The sequence below is a fragment of the Physeter macrocephalus genome, chromosome 11 (genome assembly GCF_002837175.3).
Source record: "Physeter macrocephalus isolate SW-GA chromosome 11, ASM283717v5, whole genome shotgun sequence".
Taxonomy (NCBI): Eukaryota; Metazoa; Chordata; class Mammalia; order Artiodactyla; family Physeteridae; genus Physeter; species Physeter macrocephalus.
The window spans coordinates 96,908,393-96,930,711 of record NC_041224.1 but is presented as its reverse complement, the minus strand read 5'-3'; the positions used below and the strand labels follow the sequence as shown (position 1 = coordinate 96,930,711).

General features: G+C 41.7%; 2 protein-coding genes and 1 pseudogene across 2 annotated transcripts in view; 1 reads left to right on the top strand and 2 right to left on the bottom strand.

Annotated features, from left to right (window-relative positions):
• MGA (MAX dimerization protein MGA) overlaps nucleotides 1-22,319 on the top strand; it is a 173,533-nt gene that overhangs the window by 8,802 nt on the left and 142,412 nt on the right. The gene's annotated exons all lie outside the window — the stretch shown is intronic.
• On the bottom strand, nucleotides 8,442-9,486 carry LOC102976237 (60S ribosomal protein L10a-like). Its single transcript, XM_055088303.1, is given in 3 exon segments — nucleotides 8,442-9,105; nucleotides 9,107-9,240; nucleotides 9,243-9,486. Coding segments are annotated over 3 exon segments (648 nt in total). The 5' UTR covers nucleotides 9,462-9,486; the 3' UTR covers nucleotides 8,442-8,810.
• Nucleotides 15,322-16,568, bottom strand: LOC102978775 (N-terminal kinase-like protein; annotated as a pseudogene).

The following is a 22,319-nucleotide window of genomic DNA, read 5'->3' as shown; positions in this document are numbered from 1 at the left end:
TCGCCAGAGTTTTCATCTCTCCATGCTGAAACTCTGTACCTATAAAATGCTAATTTATCATTCTCCTCTTGCCCTAGTCCCTGGCACACCATTCTGTTTCTGTCTCTGTGAATTTGACTACTGCAGATACCCCACATAAGTGAAATCATACAAAATATTTGTGTTTGTGGAACTGGCTTATTTCACTTAGCCTAATGTCTTCAAGGTTCATCTCTGTTGTACCATGTGTTAGAATTTCCTTTCTTTTTAAGGCTGAATAATATTGCATTATATGTATATACCACATTTTTTGTGTATCCATTCATCTGTTGATGGACATTTGGGTTGTCTCTACCTTTTGGCTATTGTGAATAATGCTGCTATCAACATGGATGTACAAACATCTCTTCGAGTCTCTGCTTTCAGTTCTTTTGAGTATATATCTAGAAGTAGAATTGCTGGGTCATATGGTAATTCTGTATTAAATTTTTTGAGGAACTGCAATGGCTGCATCATTATGACTAAGTTTTTAATTTTTTTCTGTTGTAGTTTTTTTTTTAAAAAATTGGAGTATAATTGCTTTACAATGTTGTGTTAGTTTCTGCTATACAATGAAGTGAATCAGCTATATGTATACCTATATCCCCTCCCTCTTGGACCTGCATCCCCACCCATCCCACCCATCTAGGTCGTCACAGAGCACGAGCTGAGCTTCCTGTGCTTTATAGCATGTTCCCACTAGCTATCTATTTTACGTATGGTAGTGTATATATGTCAATCCTAATCTCCCAATTCGTCCCACCCTCGCCTTCCCACGCTGTGTCCATATGTCTGTTCTCTACTTCTTCATCTCTATTCCTGCCCTGCAAATAGGTTCATGTGTACCATTTTTCTAGATTCCACATATATGCATTAATTTATGATATATGTTTTTTTCTTTCTGGCTTACTTCACTCTGTATGACACACTCTAGGTCCATTTATATCTCTACAAATGACCCAATTTCATTCCTTTTTATGGCTGAGTAATATTCCATTGTATATATGTACCACATCTTCTTTATCCATTCATCTGTCGTTGGACATTTAGGTTGTTTCCATGTCCTGGCTATTGTAAATAGTGCTGCAGTGAACATTGGGGTACATGTGTCCTTTAGAATCATGTTTTTTTCAGGGTGTATAACCAGTAGTGGGATTGCTGGGTCATATGGTAGTTCTGTTTTTAGGTTTTTAAGGAACCTCCATACCATTCTCCACAGTGGCTGTATCAATTTACATTCCAACCAACAGTGCAAGAGGGTTCCCTTTTCTCCACACCCTCTCCAGCATTTATTGTTTGTGTGTATATATATATATATATATATATTTTTTTTTTTTATTTTCAGTTTATTTATTTATTTATTGGCTGCATTGGGTCTTGGTTGCTGCGTGTGGGCTTTCCCTAGTTGCGGCGAGTGGGGGCTACTCTTTGTGATGTGCAGGCTTCTCATCGCAGTGGCATCTCTTGTTGTGGAGCACGGGCTCTAGGCGTGCGGGCTTCAATAGCTGTGGCACGTGGGATCAGTAGTTGTGGCTTGTGGGCTCTAGAGCACAGGCTCAGTAGTTGTGGTGCAGGGGCTTAGTTGCTCCACAGCATGTGGGATCTTCCCGGACTAGGGCTCAAACACGTGTCCCCTGCATTGACAGGTGGATTCTCTTTTTTTTTTTTTTTTTTTTTGCGGTACGCAGTCCTCTCACTAATGTGGCCTCTCCTGTTGCGGAACACAGGCTCCGGACGCGCAGGCTTAGCGACCATGGCTCACGGGCCCAGCCGCTCTGCGGCATGTGGGATCTTCCCAGACCAGGGCACGAACCCGTGTCCCCTGCATCAGCAGGCAGACTCTCAACCACTGCGCCACCAGGGAAGCCCGACAGGTGGATTCTTAACCACTACGCCATCAGGGAAGCCCTGTTTGTATATTTTTTTGATGATGGCCATTCTGACCGGTGTGAGGTGATACCTCATTGTAGTTTTGATTTGCATTTCCCTAATAATCAGTGAAGTTGAGCATCTTTTCATGTGCCTGTTGGCCATCTGTATATCTTCTTTGGTGAAATGTCTATTTAGGTCTTCTGCTTATTTTTTAATTGGGTTGTGTTTTTTTTTGATGTTGAGCTCCATGAGCCATTTGTATATTTTGGAGGTTAATCCTTTGTCTGTTGCTTCATTTGCAAATATTTTCTCCTATTCTGAGGGTTGTCTTTTCGTCTTGTTTATGGTTTCCTTTGCTGAGCTTTTAAGTTTAATTAGGTCCCATTTGTTTATTTTTGTTTTTATTTTCATTAGGAGGTGGGTCAGAAAAGCTCTTGCTGTGGTTTATGTCAAAGAGTGTTCTTCCTATGTTGTCCTCTAAGAGTTTTATAGTCTTTTCTCCATTGTATGTTCTTGCCTCCTTTGTGGTAAATTAGGTGCCCATGTGTGCGTGGGTTTATCTCTGGGCTTTCTATCTTGTACCATTGATCTATATTTCTGTTTTGGTGCCAGTACCATACTGTCTTTTTTTTTAAAAATAAATTTATTTAATTTATTTATCTTTGGCTGCGTTGGGTCTTTGTTGCTGCGCACGGGTCTTCTCTAGTTGTGGTGAGCGGGGGCTACTCTTCATTGTGGTGCACGGGCTTCTCATTATGGTGGCTTCTCTTGCTGCAGAGCACGGGCTCTAGGTGTGCAGGCTTCAGTAGTTGTGGCGCATGGTCTTAATTGCTCTGCGGCATGTGGGATCTTCCTGGACCAGGGCTCGAACCCGTGTTCCCTGCACCGGCAGGCAGATTCTTAACCACTGCACCACCAGGGAAGTCCCCATACTGTATTGATTACTGTAGCTTTGTAGTATAGTTCGAAGTTGGGGAGCCTGATTCCTCCAGCTCTGTTTTTCTTTCTCAAGATTGCTTTGGCTATTCAGGGTCTTTTGTGTTTCCATACAAATTGTAAAATTTTTTGTTCTAATTCTGTGGAGAATGCCACTGGTAATTTGGTGGGGGTTGCATTGTATCTGTAGATTGCTTTGGATAATACAGTCATTTTCACAATATTGATTCTTCCAATCCAAGAACATGGTATATTTCTCCATCTGTTTGTGTCATCTTTGATTTCTTTCATCAGTGTTTTATAGTTTTCTGAGTACAGGTCTTTTGCCTCTTTAGGTGGGTTTATTCCTAGATATTTTATTCTTTTTGTTACAATGGTAAATGGAATTATTTCCTTAATTTCTCTTTCTGATCTTTTCATTGTTAGTGTATAGGAATGCAAGAGATTTCTGTGCATCAATTTTGTATCATGCAACCTTACCAATTCATTGATTAGTTCTAGTAGTGTTCTGGTGGCGTCTTTAGAATTTTCTCTGTATAGTATCATGTCATCTGCAAACAGTGACAGTTTTACTTCTTTTCCAGTTTGTATTCCTTTTATTTGTTTTTCTTCTCTGATTGCCATGGCTAGGACTTCCAAAACTATGTTATTAAGAGTGGTGAGATTGGACATCCTTGTCTTGTTCCTGATCTTAGTGGAAATGCTTTTAGTTTTTCACCATGGAGAATGATGTTTGCTGTGGGTTTGTCATATATGACCTTTATTATGTTGAGGTAGTTTCCCTCTATGCCCATTTTCTGGGAAGTTTTTATCATAAATCGGTGTTGAATTTTGTCAAGGTTTTTTTCTGCATCTGTTGAGATGATCATGTGGTTTTTATCCGTTAATTTGTTAATATGGTGTATCACATTGATTGATTTGTGTATATTGAAGAATCCTTGCATTCCTGGGATAAATCCCACTTGATCATGGTGTATGATCCTTTTAATGTGTTGTGGATTCTGTTTGCTAGTATTTTGTTGAGGATTTTTGCGTTTATGTTCATGAGTGACATCGGTCTGTAACTTTCTTTTTTTGTGATATCTTTGTCTAGTTTTGGTATCAGGGTGATGGTGGCCTTGTAGAACGAGTTTGGGAGTATTCCTCCCTCTGAAATTTTTTGGAAGAGTTTAAGAAGGATAGGTGTTAACTCTTCTCTAAATGTTTGGTATAATTCCCATTGAATATGGTAATTCTATATTTAGTTTTTTGAGGAAATTCAATGCCTTCATCATTATGACTGGGTTTTTTTTTTGTTTGTTTGTTTGTTTTTTGCGATATGAGGGCCTCTCACTGTCGTGGCCTCTCCCGTTGCGGAGCACAGGCTCCGGACGTGCAGGCTCAGCAGCCATGGCTCACGGGCCCAGCCGCTCCGCGGCATATGGGATCTTCCCAAACCGGGGCACGAACCCGTGTCCCCTGCATCGGCAGGCGGACTCTCAACCACTGTGCCACCAGGGAAGCCCTATGACTGGGTTTTTAAAAATAAACGTTTTTGGGGAATAAGTTTAGATTTATAGAAAAGTTGCAAGGATTATACAGAGTTTCTCCTTACTCCTCACCCAGTTTTAGCTAATGTTAACATCTCACATTACCAGGGTACGTTTGTCAAAACTGAGAAACCAATATTGGTACATTACTATTAAGTAAACTGCAGACTTTATTTGGATTTTATTAGTTTTTCCATTAATGTCCTTATTCTGTTCCTGGATGCACTTGAGGATACTACGTTGCATTTAGTCTATATTTTGTTTTGTTTTATTTATTTATTTTTAGTCTGTATGTTTTTTGTTGTTTCCCTAGTACTTAGCACAGAGCATGGTACATAATAGAGCACAGTGTTTCTTGAATGAATTAATCATCTTTTAATTTTTCTCTCTTTTTTGGGGGCATGTTCATTAACTTTCCTTTAGATTTACTTAACTGATTTATTTACCCTTATATCTTTTCATTCCTTGACTGTTTCTAAGGTCTGTTGCAATTTTTTTTTTCACTAATTTTTTTTGAGGAAAAGTAATCATGGTATATGTGGCAAAGACCGCTAACTGTCTATTCACATCTGCTCTCTCCTTGGTGCACATTGCTAGTCAGAATCCCCCAGTCTCCTTTGCAGTTTGATGAGACCACATGACTTAAGTTTTCTCTAGTGGAATGTGACTGGAAATGGGCCTGATGTCCTTCATGTGTTCCTCTTTGTCCGCCTCTCCTGGCTTTCTGGGATCCAACATCTGGGACAACCTTGGAAGCCTTGTACTCAAGATGGCAGAACTGCTGTCAGCCTGAGTCCTAGAATGACTCTGGAAGAGAATTGGCTTAACTAATGACCTGAATATTCTCTCACCAGGCTAATATTTTGAGATCAGTTTGTTAGCCTGCCCTACCCTTTCTAATAGGTGTGTTACGTGGTCACCTCTGAATAGGATCTATATGAACCTTGAGTATTTATCTAATTAGAATTATATAATTATATTGGAAGGACTGGGGGATGGGAAGTGTGCACACGTATGGAAATGTGAAGTGGAAGGAGAGGTAAATCTAATCTTCTATAATGGGAAGTTAATAGTGCCTAAAACTGGAGAAAAGAAATGGAAAAAGCATATTGTGATATGGAGGTATATGGCAGAAGATTCATTCACAAAAGTTGAAAATTTTTGCCCCTTGGAGTTGGGAAATTGTTGGGGTGGAGGACCATTGTTTTTTTTTTTAATAAATTTTATTTATTTATTTATTTATTTTTGGCTGCATTGGTCTTAGTTGCTGCACACGGGCTTTCTCTAGTTGCAGCGAGCGGGGGCTACTCTTCATTGCGGTGCTCGGGCTTCTCATTGTGGTGGCTTCTCTTGTTGTGGAGCATGGGCTCTAGGCGCGTGGGCTTCAGTAGTTGTGGCACACGGGCTCAGTAGTTGTGGTTCCCGGGCTCTAGAGTGCAGGCTCAGTAGTTGTGGCGCACGAGCTGTGTTGCTCCGTGGCATGTGGGATCTTCTCGGGCCGGGGCTCGAACCTGTGTCCCCTGCATTGGCAGGCGGATTCTTAACCACTGCACCACCAGGGAAGCCCAAGGACCATTGTTTTTTGTAATAAGCCTTTGTACTTATTCAACTCTTTATGTTCATGGATAACTTAGATAAAAACAAAAATTCAATTAAAGATATTTGGTAAAGAACAACAACAAAAATACCCAGTCAAATTCAGATTCTCCTTTACAGAAGCCATAGAGTTGATCAGTTTTTGCTAAATAAATCTGGTAACAGGGAGCTTTACCACTTTATGAGGAAACTTGTTTCATTGTTGGGTAGTTTTAGAGGTCAGAAGGTTATTCCTTATGCTCATGTGAAACCTTCTATAGAAACTTCCATTCCAGGACCCTCTAGAATATATGGAATCATCTATATCTGCTTTCATGACAACCTTCAAGTGATTCTTTAAATTATCTTAATAATCTACCCAATATCATTTTTTATTTTTTATTTTATTATTATTTTTTGCGGTACGCGGGCCTCTCACTGTTGTGGCCTCTTCCGTCGCGGAGCACAGGCTCAGGGTGCGCAGGCTCAGTGGCCATGGCTCACGGGCCCAGCCGCTCCGCGGCAGTGGGATCTTCCCAGACCGGGGTACGAACCCGTGTCCCCTGCATCGGCAGGCGGACTCTCAACCACTGCGCCACCAGGGAAGCCCCCCATATCATTTTTAAAAAATATTTATTTATTTATTTATTTATTTTTGGCTGTGTTGGGTCTTCGTTGCTGCACGCAGGGCTTATCTAGTTGCGGCGAGCGGGGGCTATTCTCTGTTGTGGTGCACGTGCTTCTTATTGTGGTGGCTTCTCTTGTTGCAGAGCACAGGCTCTAGGGTGCATGGGCTTCAGTAGCGGCGGCCTGTGGGCTCAGTAGTTGTGGCTCGCGGGCTCCAGAACACAGGCTTAGTGGTTGTGGCTCACGGGCTTATTTGCTCTGCGGCATGTGGGATCTTCCCGGACCAGGGGTCCAGCCCATGTCCCCTGCATTGGCAGGTGGATTATTATTATTTTTTTAACATCTTTATTGGAGTATAATTGCTTTACAATGGTGTGTTAGTTTCTGCTGTATAACAAAGTGAATCAGTTATACATATACATACATCCGCATATCTTCTCCCTCTTGCATCTCCCTCCCACCCCTCTAGGTGGACACAAAGCTGATCTCCATGTGCTATGCGGCTGCTTCCCACTAGCTATCTATTTTACATTTGGTAGTGTATATATGTCCATGCCACTCTTTCACTTCGTCCCAGCTTCCCCTTTCTCGGGTCCTCAAGTCCATTCTCGGTGTCTGCATCTTTATTCCTGTGGCAGGCGGATTCTTAACCACTGCGCCACCAGGGAGGTTCCTACCCCTACATCTTAAATTTTCTAGGCAATGATAATGACAATCGTCTTTGATTTTGAGACTGCTTATCACCAAATCCTTCCAAATTTTGGTTCACTGGCTCGTGACTGTCCTTTAGATGTTGAGTTGTTGGTTCTGCTGCAGTAGGCTGTGCTGCACAAACCTTTACTGCCTGGTGGCCTTAATGTGCAGCTGGTGTTCCTGTGTGATCTTCTCAAGAGCTGACTTCAGTGGTGCCTTTGGGATTATCAGTGTTGACCTTATAACTGCCCTAATTGGCCTATTCGCTTCTCCTGATACCACTAAAGTTCCTATTAAGTTTCTGAAAGGTTAGCCTTATGCTTTTAATTTCTTACAGAAGACTTACAAGGAATTTGAGAGAAGTTTCTCTGGGCTTGGTAGTGCACTCTAACATAGTGCTAGAGGATTCCTTCCTTGCCAGTAGTCAACCAGGGTTCCTGAATAGAGCCCATGTACTTCTATTCTCTCTCACCTCAATAAGAATTCTCTTTTCTACCTGAGATTTTGCCTGGAGTGATTGGATATGACCTGTTTCCTTATCATTTAAGCATGTTAGTTCTAATGTTCTGGGCTCCTACTGTCAGTTTTAAAGTTCTCCTGCAGGGAATTTCCTGGTGGTCCAGTGGTTAGGACTCCATGCTCTCACTGCCAAGGGCACGGGTTCAATCCCTGGTCAGGGAACTAAGATCCTGCAAGCTGTGTGGTGCAGCCAAAAAAAAAAAAAAAAAAAAAAAAAGTCCTTCTGCAAACCTAACAGCTCACTGCCTACCCTGCCCAAATTCCTCTTGAGAGGGAAATCACTCCCACCCTAGTCCTTTGTTGCACTTATAGCAAAGGCTGGACATAACATGTGTTGAAGAGTAGAGAAATATTAAGTAAATTGTGGCATTAAAAGTGAAAACACATATTAAATACTGTGTAGCAACTTGCAAAATATGTTTTCAAAATAATATTAAATGAAGAGTAGAACCCAAATTGCAAAGACCTGCTTTAAGTTATGAAAAAAACCCAAAGCCTATAAAAATATATACACATGGGTGTAGAAAATCAGAGGAATAAAAAGTCATGGTCAGTGGTAAGATTGTAGGTATCTGAAATTATATTATGTATTGATTTTCTATGTTCCCCATTAGAATGCAGTCTCTAAGAAGTCAGGGATTTTGGTCTGTCCTAGAACAGTGCCTGGCCTGTAGTAGTTTTTCAACAGATCTTTGTTGATTATTTAATGAATTGAATGTGGAGATTTCTTTTTGATGGTTTTCATGTTTAATGCTATAGTAATGCTTGTTAAAATTAAATTAAAACAAAAATTAAAAAGGAAATTCCCAATGATTTCAACCTTTTGAAAATACATTATAGTTTCTGCATATTCGCAACACCCTTGTTGGCCTTTTCTGGTCCTCTTAAAAGGTGGTGCCCCAGACAGGATATACTAGTCCAGATTTTGGCAAGCCAGTCCAGCATATAGAGGAATATTTTCTTCTCAGGATCTGGATACCACAACTCTATTTTATTTTATTTTTTTTTTAGTGGTAGGAGTATGGCTTATTAAGCTGTGCCTTAGTATAGGCGCTGGGGCTTGCCCATGGTGCTCTTAATGTACAAAGCCCGGACGTTCTGCCAATTTGTCTTGAGCAATGACACCAGGAAGTTGACAGCTAAGTGGATGTTGTACACAAGCTCATCATTTGTCATCTTCACGTGGCCAACAGCCGCTGCCAGACACAGCACCTTCTTCATCTGGAACTTGATCGTGGACTTCACTTAATCAACTTTGGCTACCATGTTCTCATTATGGGTCAGCAAGGAAGGGAACTTGCCAGCCTTATTCAGGCCAGGGCCCAGAATCGTGGGTCTGCTTGATCAGAGGCTCTGAAGCCAAAAAAGCATACTTCTTGGGCAGCTTCCTGACCAGTTTCTTATTCTTGTTCAGTTTCTTTAGTGCCTCCATGTCCATATGGGGGATATCCACAGCCTTGGCCTCATCACACAGTGCTGCTGGTGCCCCAGAACACGTATAGAGAACTTGGGGCGGGGAGTGGACTTAAGCCTGACGGTGCCTGAGAAGCATTTGTCCTTCTGAGGGCTATAGTTCTTCAGGCTGATCTGAAGCTCCACTGTCTCCAAAAACTTCTGGCACTTGCATTGGTTCCCATGCAGGACTTCCCGCACTGCCTTGTAGAGGGTGTCGCGGGAGACTTTGCTGCTCATGGTGCCTCATGCTGAGATAAGCGGAAAAGAGCCACACCTCCATTTTAGAGTTTTTTGCAGATGTGACCCACTGTTGGCTTATACTGAACTTACTTTGTTGGTATTTAAAACTTTAGTTTTGCTAATACATTATAACAATTTCCAGCTCTTTCCCAATAAGTATTTACCTGCTGATAGAACTGGCCAGCTTGCCTTTCATGTATTTTTGTTTTCACTGTCCACCTTCATTGGAAGTGCTAAGTAGCAGAACATTCAAAAGTTGGGCAGCCAGAGAATAAAAGAAGCAAAACCTCTGGAAAGTCTGTCTACACATTTTATAATTATCCTCCAAATACTTTAATGATGACTATACATTTTCTAGGTGCTTTCTTCAGAATTCCTGAAATGGTAGGAAGTTAAGTACTTAGATAAAAATCAGAAACTCATCTCTTGGCTCTGTCTTCAAATAGTGTTGAAAACCTGGTTTTTCCAGGAAAGTGAGCCATTGCAGTCTTACCATTATTTTCCAAATGCTTATCAACTGCCATCAGCCCTCCATTTTTCATGGCCATCATTGTTTCTTATATTCATAGACCAGGGGCTGGCAAATTTTTTCTGTAAAAGTCCAGATAATAAATATTTTAGGCTTTGTGGGCCAGAGGGTCTCTGCCTTAACAACTCATCTGTGCTGTTGTATCTTAAAACCAGCCGCAGACAATACATAAATGAATGGATGTGACCGTGTTCCAGTAAAACTATTTACAAAAGTAGGCATCAGGCCTAGTAGTTTGATGATCCCTATCATATACCCACCACCTTTACCATCTAAGATAGAATAGGAGAACTCTATGGTGGAACTCATTTTCTTTTAGAATTTTTGAAGGACCTGCTTCTAGCTTCCAGTGTTCCTTTTGAAAAGTCCCTTGCTCTTCTAATTTCGTGATCCTTTTAACATTTTATTTATTTATTTACTTCGTGTTCCTTTTTTTTTTTTTTTTTTTTTTTTTTTTTGCGGTACCCGGGCCCCCCGCTGCCGGGGTCTCTCCTGTTGCCCTAGCTTCCAGTGTTCCTTTTGAAAAGTCCCTTGCTCTTCTAATTTCGTGATCCTTTTAACATTTTATTTATTTATTTACTTCGTGTTCCTTTTTTTTTTTTTTTTTTTTTTTTTTTTGCGGTACGCGGGCCCCCCGCTGCCGCGGTCTCTCCTGCTGCCGAGCACAGGCTCCGGACGCGCAGGCTCAGCGGCCGCGGCCCACCGGCCCAGCCGCTCTGCGGCATGCAGGATCCTCCCGGACCGGAGCACGAACCTGCGTGCCCTGCATCGTCAGGCGGACTCCCAACCACTGCACCACCAGGGAAGCCCATCGTGTTCCTTTTTTTAAACCAGTCGTTTTTTTCCCCCTCTCTCTGTGAAGACTTCTTGTTCCCGCCACTTTCTCATCACTTCTCCTCCTCAGTACAGTGGAGATAATAATGTCTACTTTAGGCTTGCTGTGAGAATTGGTAAGATAAGAAATGTAAAGTGCTGAAAACAATGCTTGGCATATGGTAAGCACTTAGTAAATATTTGTTGCTATTATCATCAACATCATCATTTTACAAACTGAAATGCCTTTTTCAGTGTTTTGACAGCCCATAACTACCTCCTGGAACTCTTGCTGGAACTGTGGAGTCTTGATTTCATAGACAAAGTGTGGGATAGCTTGAAGTGATACTCTAGGGCTTTAGGATTAAGGAGTGGGAATGGGATAGTCCGTAGCCCTGAGCCTAATATAGAGGTTGGCAAATCATAAGAATTTTGTCCCAAGTTGCATTCACTAAGTTTGGAAAGAGAGGTCAGAGTACACATGTATGTTTCTCCTCCTCCTCCCAGGATTATGCATGTTAGTGTCAATCAGACTGTTTTCCAAGCTGTTAACTGTATTTATGTTTTCAAAATGAAAGCTTTTCAGCACTGCAGGTTACTTTCCAGTTCTTTTTAAAATGTTGTAACTGCCTTTTTATTTTAAATAGTTCTAGTTCTTGCAACCAGCATTTTATATTGCCAGTAAGAATTTAAGATAATTAGATCAATAGAGGTAACCACGGTGCCATTTTGAAATAGTAGATTTGAAAAAAGCAGATTTTTCCAGATTGAAATATTTTCATGTAGAAGCATACTTTATTTTCTCAAGTTCTCCTTAATTCTGTTTCTTGAGTATACTCTGCCTTCTGAGTGGCATGCTAGTTAAAGATGTGGATAGGAACAAACATTCTTGTGTCATCTTTATGGAAAATAGGGAATCATTATAAAAGTCATTAATTACTATTTGTTTAAACATTTTTATTTTTGTTGAGCCTAAAATTACATGAGATACACTTGCCTTGCCCCCAAAGTTCAGCCTTAATTCAGCTGGTTATTTTACTAGTGTTTGGTCCAGCAAGATAGGAAATCATTCTTGCTCTGAAAAAAATAGCCTCCTTTAAGGGTTACTTATATGCCAGACATTGTGTTAAGCACTATTATCTAATTTAATCTCCTAAGTGGTCTCTTCCTCTTGTTCTCTAATAGTATATTCTTAATATAGCAGCCAGAGAGATGCTGTTAAATCAGAGATGCGATTAAAGTCAGGTCATGTCATGCTCAGAATCCTCCAATGGCTTCCTATTTCTGGCATAATAAAAGCTGAAATCTTTATAGTGGCCTATAAGGTTCAATATGATCTGATTCCCTCTTAGTTCTCTGACCTCATCTTTTACCACTTACCCCCACTCTCTGCTCCAGCTCCTTAGCTTCCTTGCTTTTCCTTAATCATGCCTTTTCATTTCTGATTTCCTCTGTCTGGAGCACTGCATGGCTGTTTCCTCAATTCTTTCATGTCTTGACTTGAATTTTGCTTTTTTCCCTACCGTCCTTCTCTGCTTTATTTATTTATATTTTTCCTGTAGCACCTATCACTAGATAACATATCAAATCATATATTTATTTTGCTTGTTTGATATTTCCTTTACTAACATTTAAGTACCACAGGGCAGAGATTTTGTCTATCTTGTTCACTGTTGTCTCCGCATCACTTAGGACAGTTGCTGGTGCTCAGAATAAGTGCTCGGGAAACACTTGCTGAGTGAATGACTAAATTGCCACAATACTGTGGCATGGCCACTGTTATTACCTTCATTCAACAGGTGAAGAAACTGAAGCCCAGAGAGGTTAAATAATTTGCATAGGGTCACATAGCTCTTAACCATCCCCTTGAATGGCTTTATTTCCTGTTATATCTCATGCATTCTGTGCTCAGTCATAGGACACTATTTTTGTGTGTGTGAATATCACATACATAGTCAGGCTTTTGTGCTCATGTTGTTTCCTCAGTGGGAGTATTCTCCTTTCCTGCGTCCTACTGAGGTAGAACTTTATTTGCAGAAGAAATGGTGATTTAGAGAAGAGTCAAGGGTATGAAGTTTGTTTGGGGAGGTGGAAGGATGAATATTGTGAGCTAAGATCACATGGTGGGAAATGCACATATGTTCAGGGAGCAGTTTGGCTAGAATGAGGTTTTTTATTTTTATTTTTTTAAATTACAGATTTATTTTTTATTTTTTTATTTTTTAGATGCTGGGGGTAGGAGTTTATTAATTCATTTATTTTTGCTGTGTTGGGTCTTCGTTTCTGTGCGAGGGCTTTCTCTAGTTGTGGCAAGCAGGGGCCACTCTTCATCGCGGTGCGCGGGCCTCTCAATGTCGCGGCCTCTCTTGTGGAGCACAGGCTCCAGACGCACAGGCTCAGTAGTTGTGGCTCACGGGCCCAGTTGCTCCGCGGCATGTGGGATCCTCCCAGACCAGGGCTCAAACCCGTGTCCCCTGCATTAGCAGGCAGATTCTCAACCACTGCGCCACCAGGGAAGCCCCTAGAATGAGGTTTTGTTTAGGAGTGTGATAGTAAGGTTAGAGAGGGAGAGAGTTCTGCCCCTATTACTGGGAGCTTTGAGCTTCATGTTAAGGAGCTGATGTTTTTATCTTGTTGCCCTTTGAAGGTTTTTGAGCAGAAGAGTGATAATGTATAACACCATTTTAAAAAATACTTAATTTTGCTATGGTGATGAGAATGCTTTGGAGTGGGAAGAGGCTAAAATTAGGGACAATGTTTAGGAGATTATTAAAATGACATAGGCCTTACATGAGATGATAAAGGCTGAAGTTGAGAAGTGATAGTGGAAATAAAGCACAGAGATGAGATACTTAAAGTATAACTTTTAAAATCCAAACTCCTTACAGTGGCCTACAACATGCTGCATGATCTGACCTTTGCCTACCTCTGCAGCCTTATCCCCTGCCACCTTTCCTCTCATTCTCTGCTGTAGCAACACTGGCTGTTCTCTGCTTTGAATGGACTGTTTGTCTTGACTAATGTCTTTGCACTTACCTTCTCTTTCCCTGGAATGTTTTTCTCCAAGTCTGGTTCATTCATTTCTCAGTTAAAGTCACCTCTCAGGTCTTTCCTGACCACCAGTTTTAAAGCACCCTCCCTTATTGCTTCATTCTTTGTTGCTATCATCAGAGTATGTAATCATTATCTGACTTTAAAAATGTGTTTGTCACTGTCCCTTAGAATTTCAGTTTCATGAGAGAAGGAACTTTGTCATTTTCAGTGCTATATTCTTGTACCTGAAAACGTACCTGGCCCTTACTAGATTTGAAATAGGACTTAATAAATCACGTGGGTTGGAGGAGTCCTCTAAGTCCAGGGTTTTCAGCTTGAATATCTACCATTGATTGAAACAGAAAAATCTGGAGGGAGTGTACCTGGAAACGTACCTGGCCCTTACTAGATTTGAAATATGACTTAATAAATCACCTGGGTTGGAGGGGTCCTCTAAGTCCAGGGTTTTCAGCTTGAATATCTGCCATTGATTGAAACAGAAAAATCTGGAGGGATTTTGGTTTTTTTTTTTTTTTTGTGGTACGCGGGCCTCTCACTGTTGTGGCCTCTCCCGTTGCGGAGCACAGGCTCCAGACGCGCAGGCTCAGTGGCCATGGCTCACGGGCCCAGCCGCTCTGCGGCATATGGGATCTTCCCAGACCGGGGCACGAACCAGTGTCCCCTGCATCGGCAGGTGGACTCTCAACCACTGCGCCACCAGGGAAGCCCGGGATTTTGGTTTTTGAAGGCAAGATGGAGTCTGAGGTGGGGACAGGACATCCAGATGGTGTTGTCCAGTAGGCAACAGATATATAACTGCACCCTACGAAAATGGTTAGGACTGGAGCTATAATCCTTTTTTTTTTTTTAAGTAAACTACAGTGTAACATACATATAGAAAAGTGCAGATATCATAAATGTTCAACTTGTTGAATTTTTACAAAATGAATATACCCTTGATGTAGTGCCTAAATCAAGAAAAAATTATTAGCAGCTCTCTTGAGGCTCCCTGGTGATGAGCTATAATGTTTTAATTGGTATTTATTCTGTATCCTCTTTGATTATAAACACTTTGAGACAAGGACCATACCTATTTCACTTATCAAAGTAATCTAGTAAGGTGATTTTTGTTGATGATTCCTCAGAGGAGTCTTACTTTCATTAATAGTCAACCCAGGGTGAGGAACTGTACTCTGCAGGACTTTCTGTTGATTCCAGTCAGTCTTTGTTGTTTTCCTTGTCTCTGAACTCCTATAGCATCAGTCTACTACACTTGATTTAATACGTCATCTATGTTATCTGTGGTTCCTTAATTTTTTCCATGTGTTCAATTCATATCTCTATTAGAAAGTAAGTTCCTTGAGGTTGGGAAACTTGTCATATACTCCTTACTCCCTCCCTCCCTCCCTTCGTTCCTTGAAATAGAATTTATTGTGGCTCTGATTATGTACACGTGAGATGTGCTTGCCAGGCGGGCCGGGCTCACGTGGCTTGTATAATACATACATCTGCGGGGCCTGCTCTCTGTGGCTGGGAAGCACCCACACTGGCAGTTGAGTCCAGCTTCCAAGTTCTCAGCTTCATGGGGTCCTTGGCCACCTTTTTCTCAGTGCAGTTGGACTCCATCTCCCGCTGATGCTCCTCTCACTTCTTCCAGCTTAGTTCGGTCTTCGCCTGTTGGCTCTCAGACTCCAGGACCTCCCAGTTGTCATCAATCCCAAGAGTCCGGTCTCGGCTGGGCACTAGCCTCCTCTGACGTGCTGATAGGGCAGCGAAGGGGTCGCCTTTGTCATTAAGCTCCAGTCCATCCCAGTTATACTCGCTGGCCAGCTGTGTGTCCTCAGGGGGCAGCTCTGGGAGATATGGCTCCTGCCATCCCTGCTCCCACGAGCCCCTCAGCTTCCCAGCTGCTCCAGTCTGACTCCGGGGCTTTGTGGCCGGGGTTGCTGCTCTGCCCAGCCCAGCCCAGCTGTCTTGGCCCCCAGTACTCCAGAAGTCCTGGTGGGCCGACACACATTTGGCCTCCTGCTCCAAGCTGCCCCAGTCTTCGTCCTCCCATCTGTTTGCAGCACTGCTGTCCTCTTCTGTGTCCTTGCCCTCTTGGGTCTCCCAGTGGCCTTAGGTCGTGGGTATGGCAGGGACAGGGGTGAGGGCTGGGGAAGGAAGTCCCTCGGTCATGGGTCTCTGGGGGATGTTGGTCTCAGCTGGAGCAGCTGTGGGGTGTGCATGGATCAGCTTAGAGGTGAGGAAGGAGACCCCTGTCATGGCCCAGCCTGCGCAGCTGGCTGCATGAGAAGTCCACTTCGGCCAGCTGTGTAGGGCCCTCTGACACAGACTCCAGTTTGGACAGGCAGCTTCGAATGGCCTTGAAGGCCTCATCCTGCACAGATGTCTCAGAATCCACAGTGAGGCTGTAAGAGCTCAGGCAGGATCTTGTGGGCTTAATCGTTCATTGAGTAGAGGTTGTGGGTGGCAGTGAAGCCCAAAACACCCGTGACCTGGGATGGTGCAAAACGGTCCTTAGTGGCCCAGCTAAAGGTGGAGGTGAGGACCCTGTGTCTGGTGCTGGTACTGAAGTAGAAGCTGATTTTGCCCAGGCAAATGGTGGTATTGCACCGAATGGGGCCCTGTTCATCCTTGGCCTGCAGCTGCGTGAAGAGCTTCATCAGCTCCACGGTGAGGTTGGCCTCGTTTAGCTTTGGGGCCTGGAGCCGTATGGACTTGACCATATGCTCCTGGGGGTCATGGAGAGCCTACTCCTATAGGGTCACCACATATAAGTATTGTAACTAGGGAGCAGCAAATGTGCTAGGTGTCTATTTCAGGACTGTTGTTCTTTTCAGTAAAAGTGATTTGTCAAATGTATAATTAAATGCAATTTAACTTTTATACTTTTATGAGATTTTTCATATTCACTTTTGTTTTGATAAGTCTTCATCAGGGAGTTCCCTGGTGGCCTAGTGGTTAGGATTCCATGCTTTCACTGCCATGGCCTGGGTTCAATCCCTGGTTAGGGAACTGAGATCCTGCAAGCTGTGTGACATGGCCAAAAAAAGAAAAGTCTTCATCAGAAAGGGTTGATTTAGGAAATATGAACTTTATATTACTTAATTCTACATACTTCCTAGTGCTGTCCTTGTTCTTGTTCAATATTGTGTAGTTATATTTGTATATCTGTTAATATTTTCCTTTTTGGCTTTCTCCAGTGCATTTAAAGTGAAATAACTTAGATGTGACTTTTAAGGAATATATTCATTATATAAACCTAGTTGTGTTTATATAATAGCATTATTACATATATTTTATTAATAAAGTTACTAGATTTGCCTGGCTCCCAAACACTTAAACTCTAAATGGAGAAAAAAAATAGACAAACATAGAATGCTTTTTATCAGTGGGATTTTGGGTCTCAATAGAAATTGGCTTTCATTATATACTTGATAACCTAAGGCAGCTTTTTACACAGTTAAAAGTCTGAAAACACTTGAATTTTACTAGGTGTGTCAGGAAGAAACTTTACATGGGCTTCTGATTCTTAGAAATTTTTAGTATTTTAATTTATTGAGTACCTACTTTGTATAGAACCCTGTGTCAGTTGTTCTGAAGGATAGAGACTGAATTTCTGCCCTCCAGGTGTTTACTAGCAATAGGATGGGCCATGACCCAAGGCACTGTATGATATGTCCAGTGAGTGTTGAGGAAACTTCACTGGAGAAAAAAAGAAATTACCAGCAGTTGAATAGTCTGGGTAAACTTGATGGAGAAGCTGTGATCTGAGCTGGACCTTGAAAGATGAATGGGATTTTTCTTTGTGCTAAGCACAGTGCACATAGCACTTTTTGTGATTTTTTCTTTTTTCCATTTAGTCTTTCCAGCAACCCTATGAGACAGGTGTAGTTTCCATTCCAGTTACAGAAATGAAGAAACTGGAGATTAGAGTGTATGTTTTCAATGTTTCCATATATATGTATGAAAATCATTAAAAAAGAAAAGTCTGGAAGGATACACACCCACTTTAAATATTGGTTACCTCTGGGGAAGGGCACTGAGATTTTGGAGGTGGAGGTCAAAAGGAGGCTTTGGAATTTTGGGCTGTCATTTAAAGGAGATGTATTACAAAAGAAATAAGTATTAAAAAGAAAAATAAGAAACATTTTGGAATTAAGGTAACAGGAAAGGAAATCTCAGGAACTAAAGCTTTTAGAAAAGAATAGAGATCTACTTGCAAAATAGTGGGAGTCAGATTTTGACTGGCTCACTGAATCAAAAAATACAGGCATTTATTGGGACAAACATGAGATCACCAAAGTTATTGAGTTTACATTAGTTTGTCATGGTGGAAAACAGCAGTTTTGTAACATGATTGTTATATCCACAAAGGTCATAACATTTTTTTGGTACCTTTTAAAAAAATTTTTTTTATTGAAACATAGTTGATTTACAACGCTGTGCCAATCTCTGCTGTACAGCAAAGTGACTCAGTTATACACATAGAGACATGCTTTTTTATATTGTTTTCCATTATGGTTTATCACAGGATATTGAATATAGTTCCCTGTGTTATACATTAGGACCTTGTTGTTTATCCATTCTAAATGTAGTAGTTTGCATCTACCAACCCCAAACGCCCAGTCCACCCCTCCCCGCAACCTCTGCAACCACAAGTCTGTTCTGTGTGTCTATGAGTCTGTTTCTGTTCTGTAGATAGGTTCATTTGTGCCATATTTTAGATTCCACATATAAGTGATATCATATGGTATTTGTCATTCTCTTTCTGACTTACTTCACTTACTATGATAATCTCTAGTTGCATCCATGTTGCTGCAGATGGCATTATCTTGTTCTTTTTTATGGCTGAGTAGTATTCCAGTGTGTGTGTGTGTGTGTGTGTGTGTGTGTGTGTGTGTGTGTGTGTGTGTGTGTGTGTGTGTGTGTGTGTGTGTATACCACATCTCCTCTATGTATTCATCTGTTGATGGACATTTAGGTTGTTTCCATGTCTTGGCTATTGTGAACAATACTGCTATGAACATCGGGCTACGTGTATCTTTTTTTAAAAATAAATTTATTTATTTTAATTTTGGCTGCGTTGGGTCTTTGTTGCTGTGCGCAGGCTTTCTCTAGTTGCAGCCAGAGGGAGCTACTCTTCATTGCGGTGCATGGATTTCTCATTGTGGTGGCTTCTCTTGTTGCAGAGCACGGACTCTAGGTGCACGAGCTTCAGTAGTTGTGGTTCACAAGCTCTAGAGCACAGGCTCAGTAGTTGTGGTACACAGGCTTAGTTGTTCCTCGACATGTGGGATCTTCCCAGACCAGGGATCGAACCCATGTCCCCTGCATTGGCAGGCTGATTCTTAACCACTGTGCCACCAGGGAAGTCCCTATCTTTTTGAATTATAGTTTTGTCTGGGTATATTCCCAGGAGTGGGATTGCTGGATCATATGGTAATTCTATTTTTAGTTTTCTGAGGAACCTCCATACTGTTTTCCATAGTGGCTGTACCAACTTACACTCCCACCAGCAGTGTAGGAGGGTTCCCTTTTCTCCACACCCTCTCCACCATTTGTTATTTGTAGACTTTTTAATGATGGCCACTCTGACCGGTTTGAGGTGGTACCTCATTTTAGTTTTGATTTGCATTTCTCTAATAATTAATGATGTTGAGCAGCTTTTCATGTGCTTACTGGTCATTTGTATGTCTTCTTTGGAGAAATGTCTATTATCTTCTGTCCGTTTTTTGATTGGGTTGTTTTTTTGTTGCATAACATTTTTTTGGATACCAGTATTTTAAAAGTTGGGGAAAAAGTTTAGTTAGGGAGTCCAAGCTTACAGAAAATGCTCAAGATTTCATTTATTTTGGGGATCAGAATTACAGAGAGTGACTAATTTTTTTTAAATTTATTTTTATTTACTTATTTATTTATTTTTGGCTATGTTGGGTATTCATTGCTGTGTGCAGGCTTTCTCTAGTTGCGGCGAGTGGGGGCTACTCTTCCTTGCGGCGCGCGGGCTTCTCATTGCGGTGGCTTCTCTTGTTGTGGAGCACGGGCTCTAGGCACGTGGGCTTCAGTAGTTGGTGGCACGCGGGCTCAGTAATTGTGGCGCACGGGCTCAGTTGCTCCGTGGCATGTGGGATCTTCCTGGACCAAGGCTCGAACCCATGTCCCCTTTATTGGCAGGCGGATTCTTAACCACTGTGCCACCAGGGAAGCCCTTATTTTTTAATTTATCTCAAGATACAAAGTATTTTCTTTCTCCCTATCTATGGGATGTGACATTTATTCATAATGGTGGCGAGGCAGTGTCAGTTTTGCTTTCCCAGTGCTTTGTTCAAAGTCACATGGCTCACAAGTGGTGCAGGCAGAATTTGAACCCAGATAATCTGGCTTCAAAGTTCTAGATCTCAGCTGCTACTAAAAATGGGGAGATAGGAATTCCAAAGGGAGAAGCAGAGTTTACAGAGGAAGATCAGTATAAATTATGTTCAGGTGTAGTAGTAAACCATTGTGATTGAAGGGCAGGATTTATGGCAGGCAATGATGGGAGCTAAAAGATTAAGGGATTCTTTGGGACCACAATGTGGATTATCTTGAAAAGCAGGGCAATTAATTGGCCCAAGGATGGATGGAAAGGATTCATTCATCTTACAAACATTGTATTAAAACAGAACTTCAGATACAGAAAGGATCATTCTTTGAGATAAGAAAGAGTGAACTGGTAGCACTGTGATTTTTCCATCCTTTACAAAGGTTATTTCGCATCAGCTGATCGTTATACCAGATTCTTTTCAAAGGAGGGAATAAAGTTGCATCTTAGCAATTCTACTCAAATTTTACCTGGGATGCTTCCTTGAAAATGTTACTATCACTTTTTATTGTGGTAAATATACATAACATAAAATTTACCAATTTAACCATTTTTAATTGTATAGCTCAGTGGCATTAAGTACACTTACATTGTTGTGCATCACTACAATCTGTTTCCAGAACTTTTTCTTTTTCTTTTTTTATAAATTATTTTATTTAATTTATTTATTTTTGGCTGCATTGGGTCTTTGTTGCTGCGCTTGGGCTTTCTCTAGTTGTGGCGAGTGGGGGCTGCTCTGTTGCGGTGTGCGGGCTTCTCTTGTTGCATAGCACAGGCTCTACGCACGTGGGCTTCAGTAGTTGTGGCTCACGGGCTCTAGACCACAGGCTCGTAGTTGTGGCGCACGGGCTTAGTTGCTTTGCGGCATGTGGGATCTTCCTGGACCAGGGATTGAACCCACGTCCCGTGCGTTGGCAGGCAGATTCTTAACCACTGCGCCACCAGGGAAGCCCCAGAACTTTTTCTTTCTTTCTTTTTAAATTTTATTTATTTATCTTTGACTGCGTTGGGTCTTTGTTGCTGCGCACGGGCTTTCTCTAATTGCGGCAAGTGGGGGCTACTCTTCGTTGTGGTACGCGTGCTTCTCATTGCGGTGGCTTCTCGTTGCGGAGCATGGGTTCTAGGTGCACGGGCTTAAGTAGTTGTGACACACAGGCTCAGTTGTTGTGGCTCACGGGCTCTAGAGCACAAGCTCAGTAGTCGTGACGCGTGGGCTTAGTTGCTCCGTGGCATGTGGGATCTTCCCAGACCAGGGATTGAACCCGTGTCTCCTGCATTGGCAGGAGGATTCTTAACCACTGTGCCACCAGGGAAGCCCCAGAACTTTTTCTGCCCAAATTGAAACTTGTACCCATTAAACTCTAAGCACCCATTCTCTCCTCCTCTAGTCCCTGGCAATCACCATTCTGCTTTTGTATTTATGAATTTGACTTCTCAAGGTACCTCATATAACTGGAATCATACAGAATATTTGTCCTTTTTGTGTCTGGCTTGTTTCACTTAGCATGATGTTTTTATGTTTTATTCATATTGTAACGTGTTTGATTTCCTTTTTTAGGGCTGAGTAGCATTCCATTGTTTGTATATACCACATTTTGTTTATCTGTTTGTCAATGGACATTTGGGTTGTTTCCACCTTCTGGCTGTTGTGAATAAGGCTGTTATGAACATTGAAGTAGAAGTTCTGTTTGAGCCCCTGCTTTTAATTCTTTTAGGTATATACCTAGAACTGGAATTGCTGGATCATTTGATAATTCTGTGTTTAACTTTTTGAGAATTCACCTAACTGTTTTCCACAGTGCACCAATTTATATTCCTACCAGCAATGCCCAAGGGTTCTAATTTCTCCACTTTCTTCCCAACACTTGTTATTTTCTTTTTTTTTAAATTATACCCATCCTAATGGACATGACGTGGTATCTCATTGTGGTTTTAGTTTGCATTATCCTAATGGCTAGTGACGTGGAGAACGTTTTCATGTGCTTGTTGGCAATCTGTATATGTTGTTTGGAGAAATGTCTCTTCAAGTCCTTCCTCTATTTTTTGAACTGGATTGTTTGTACCACCACTTTTTTTTTTTTTTTTTTGGTATGCGGGCCTCTCACTGTTGTGG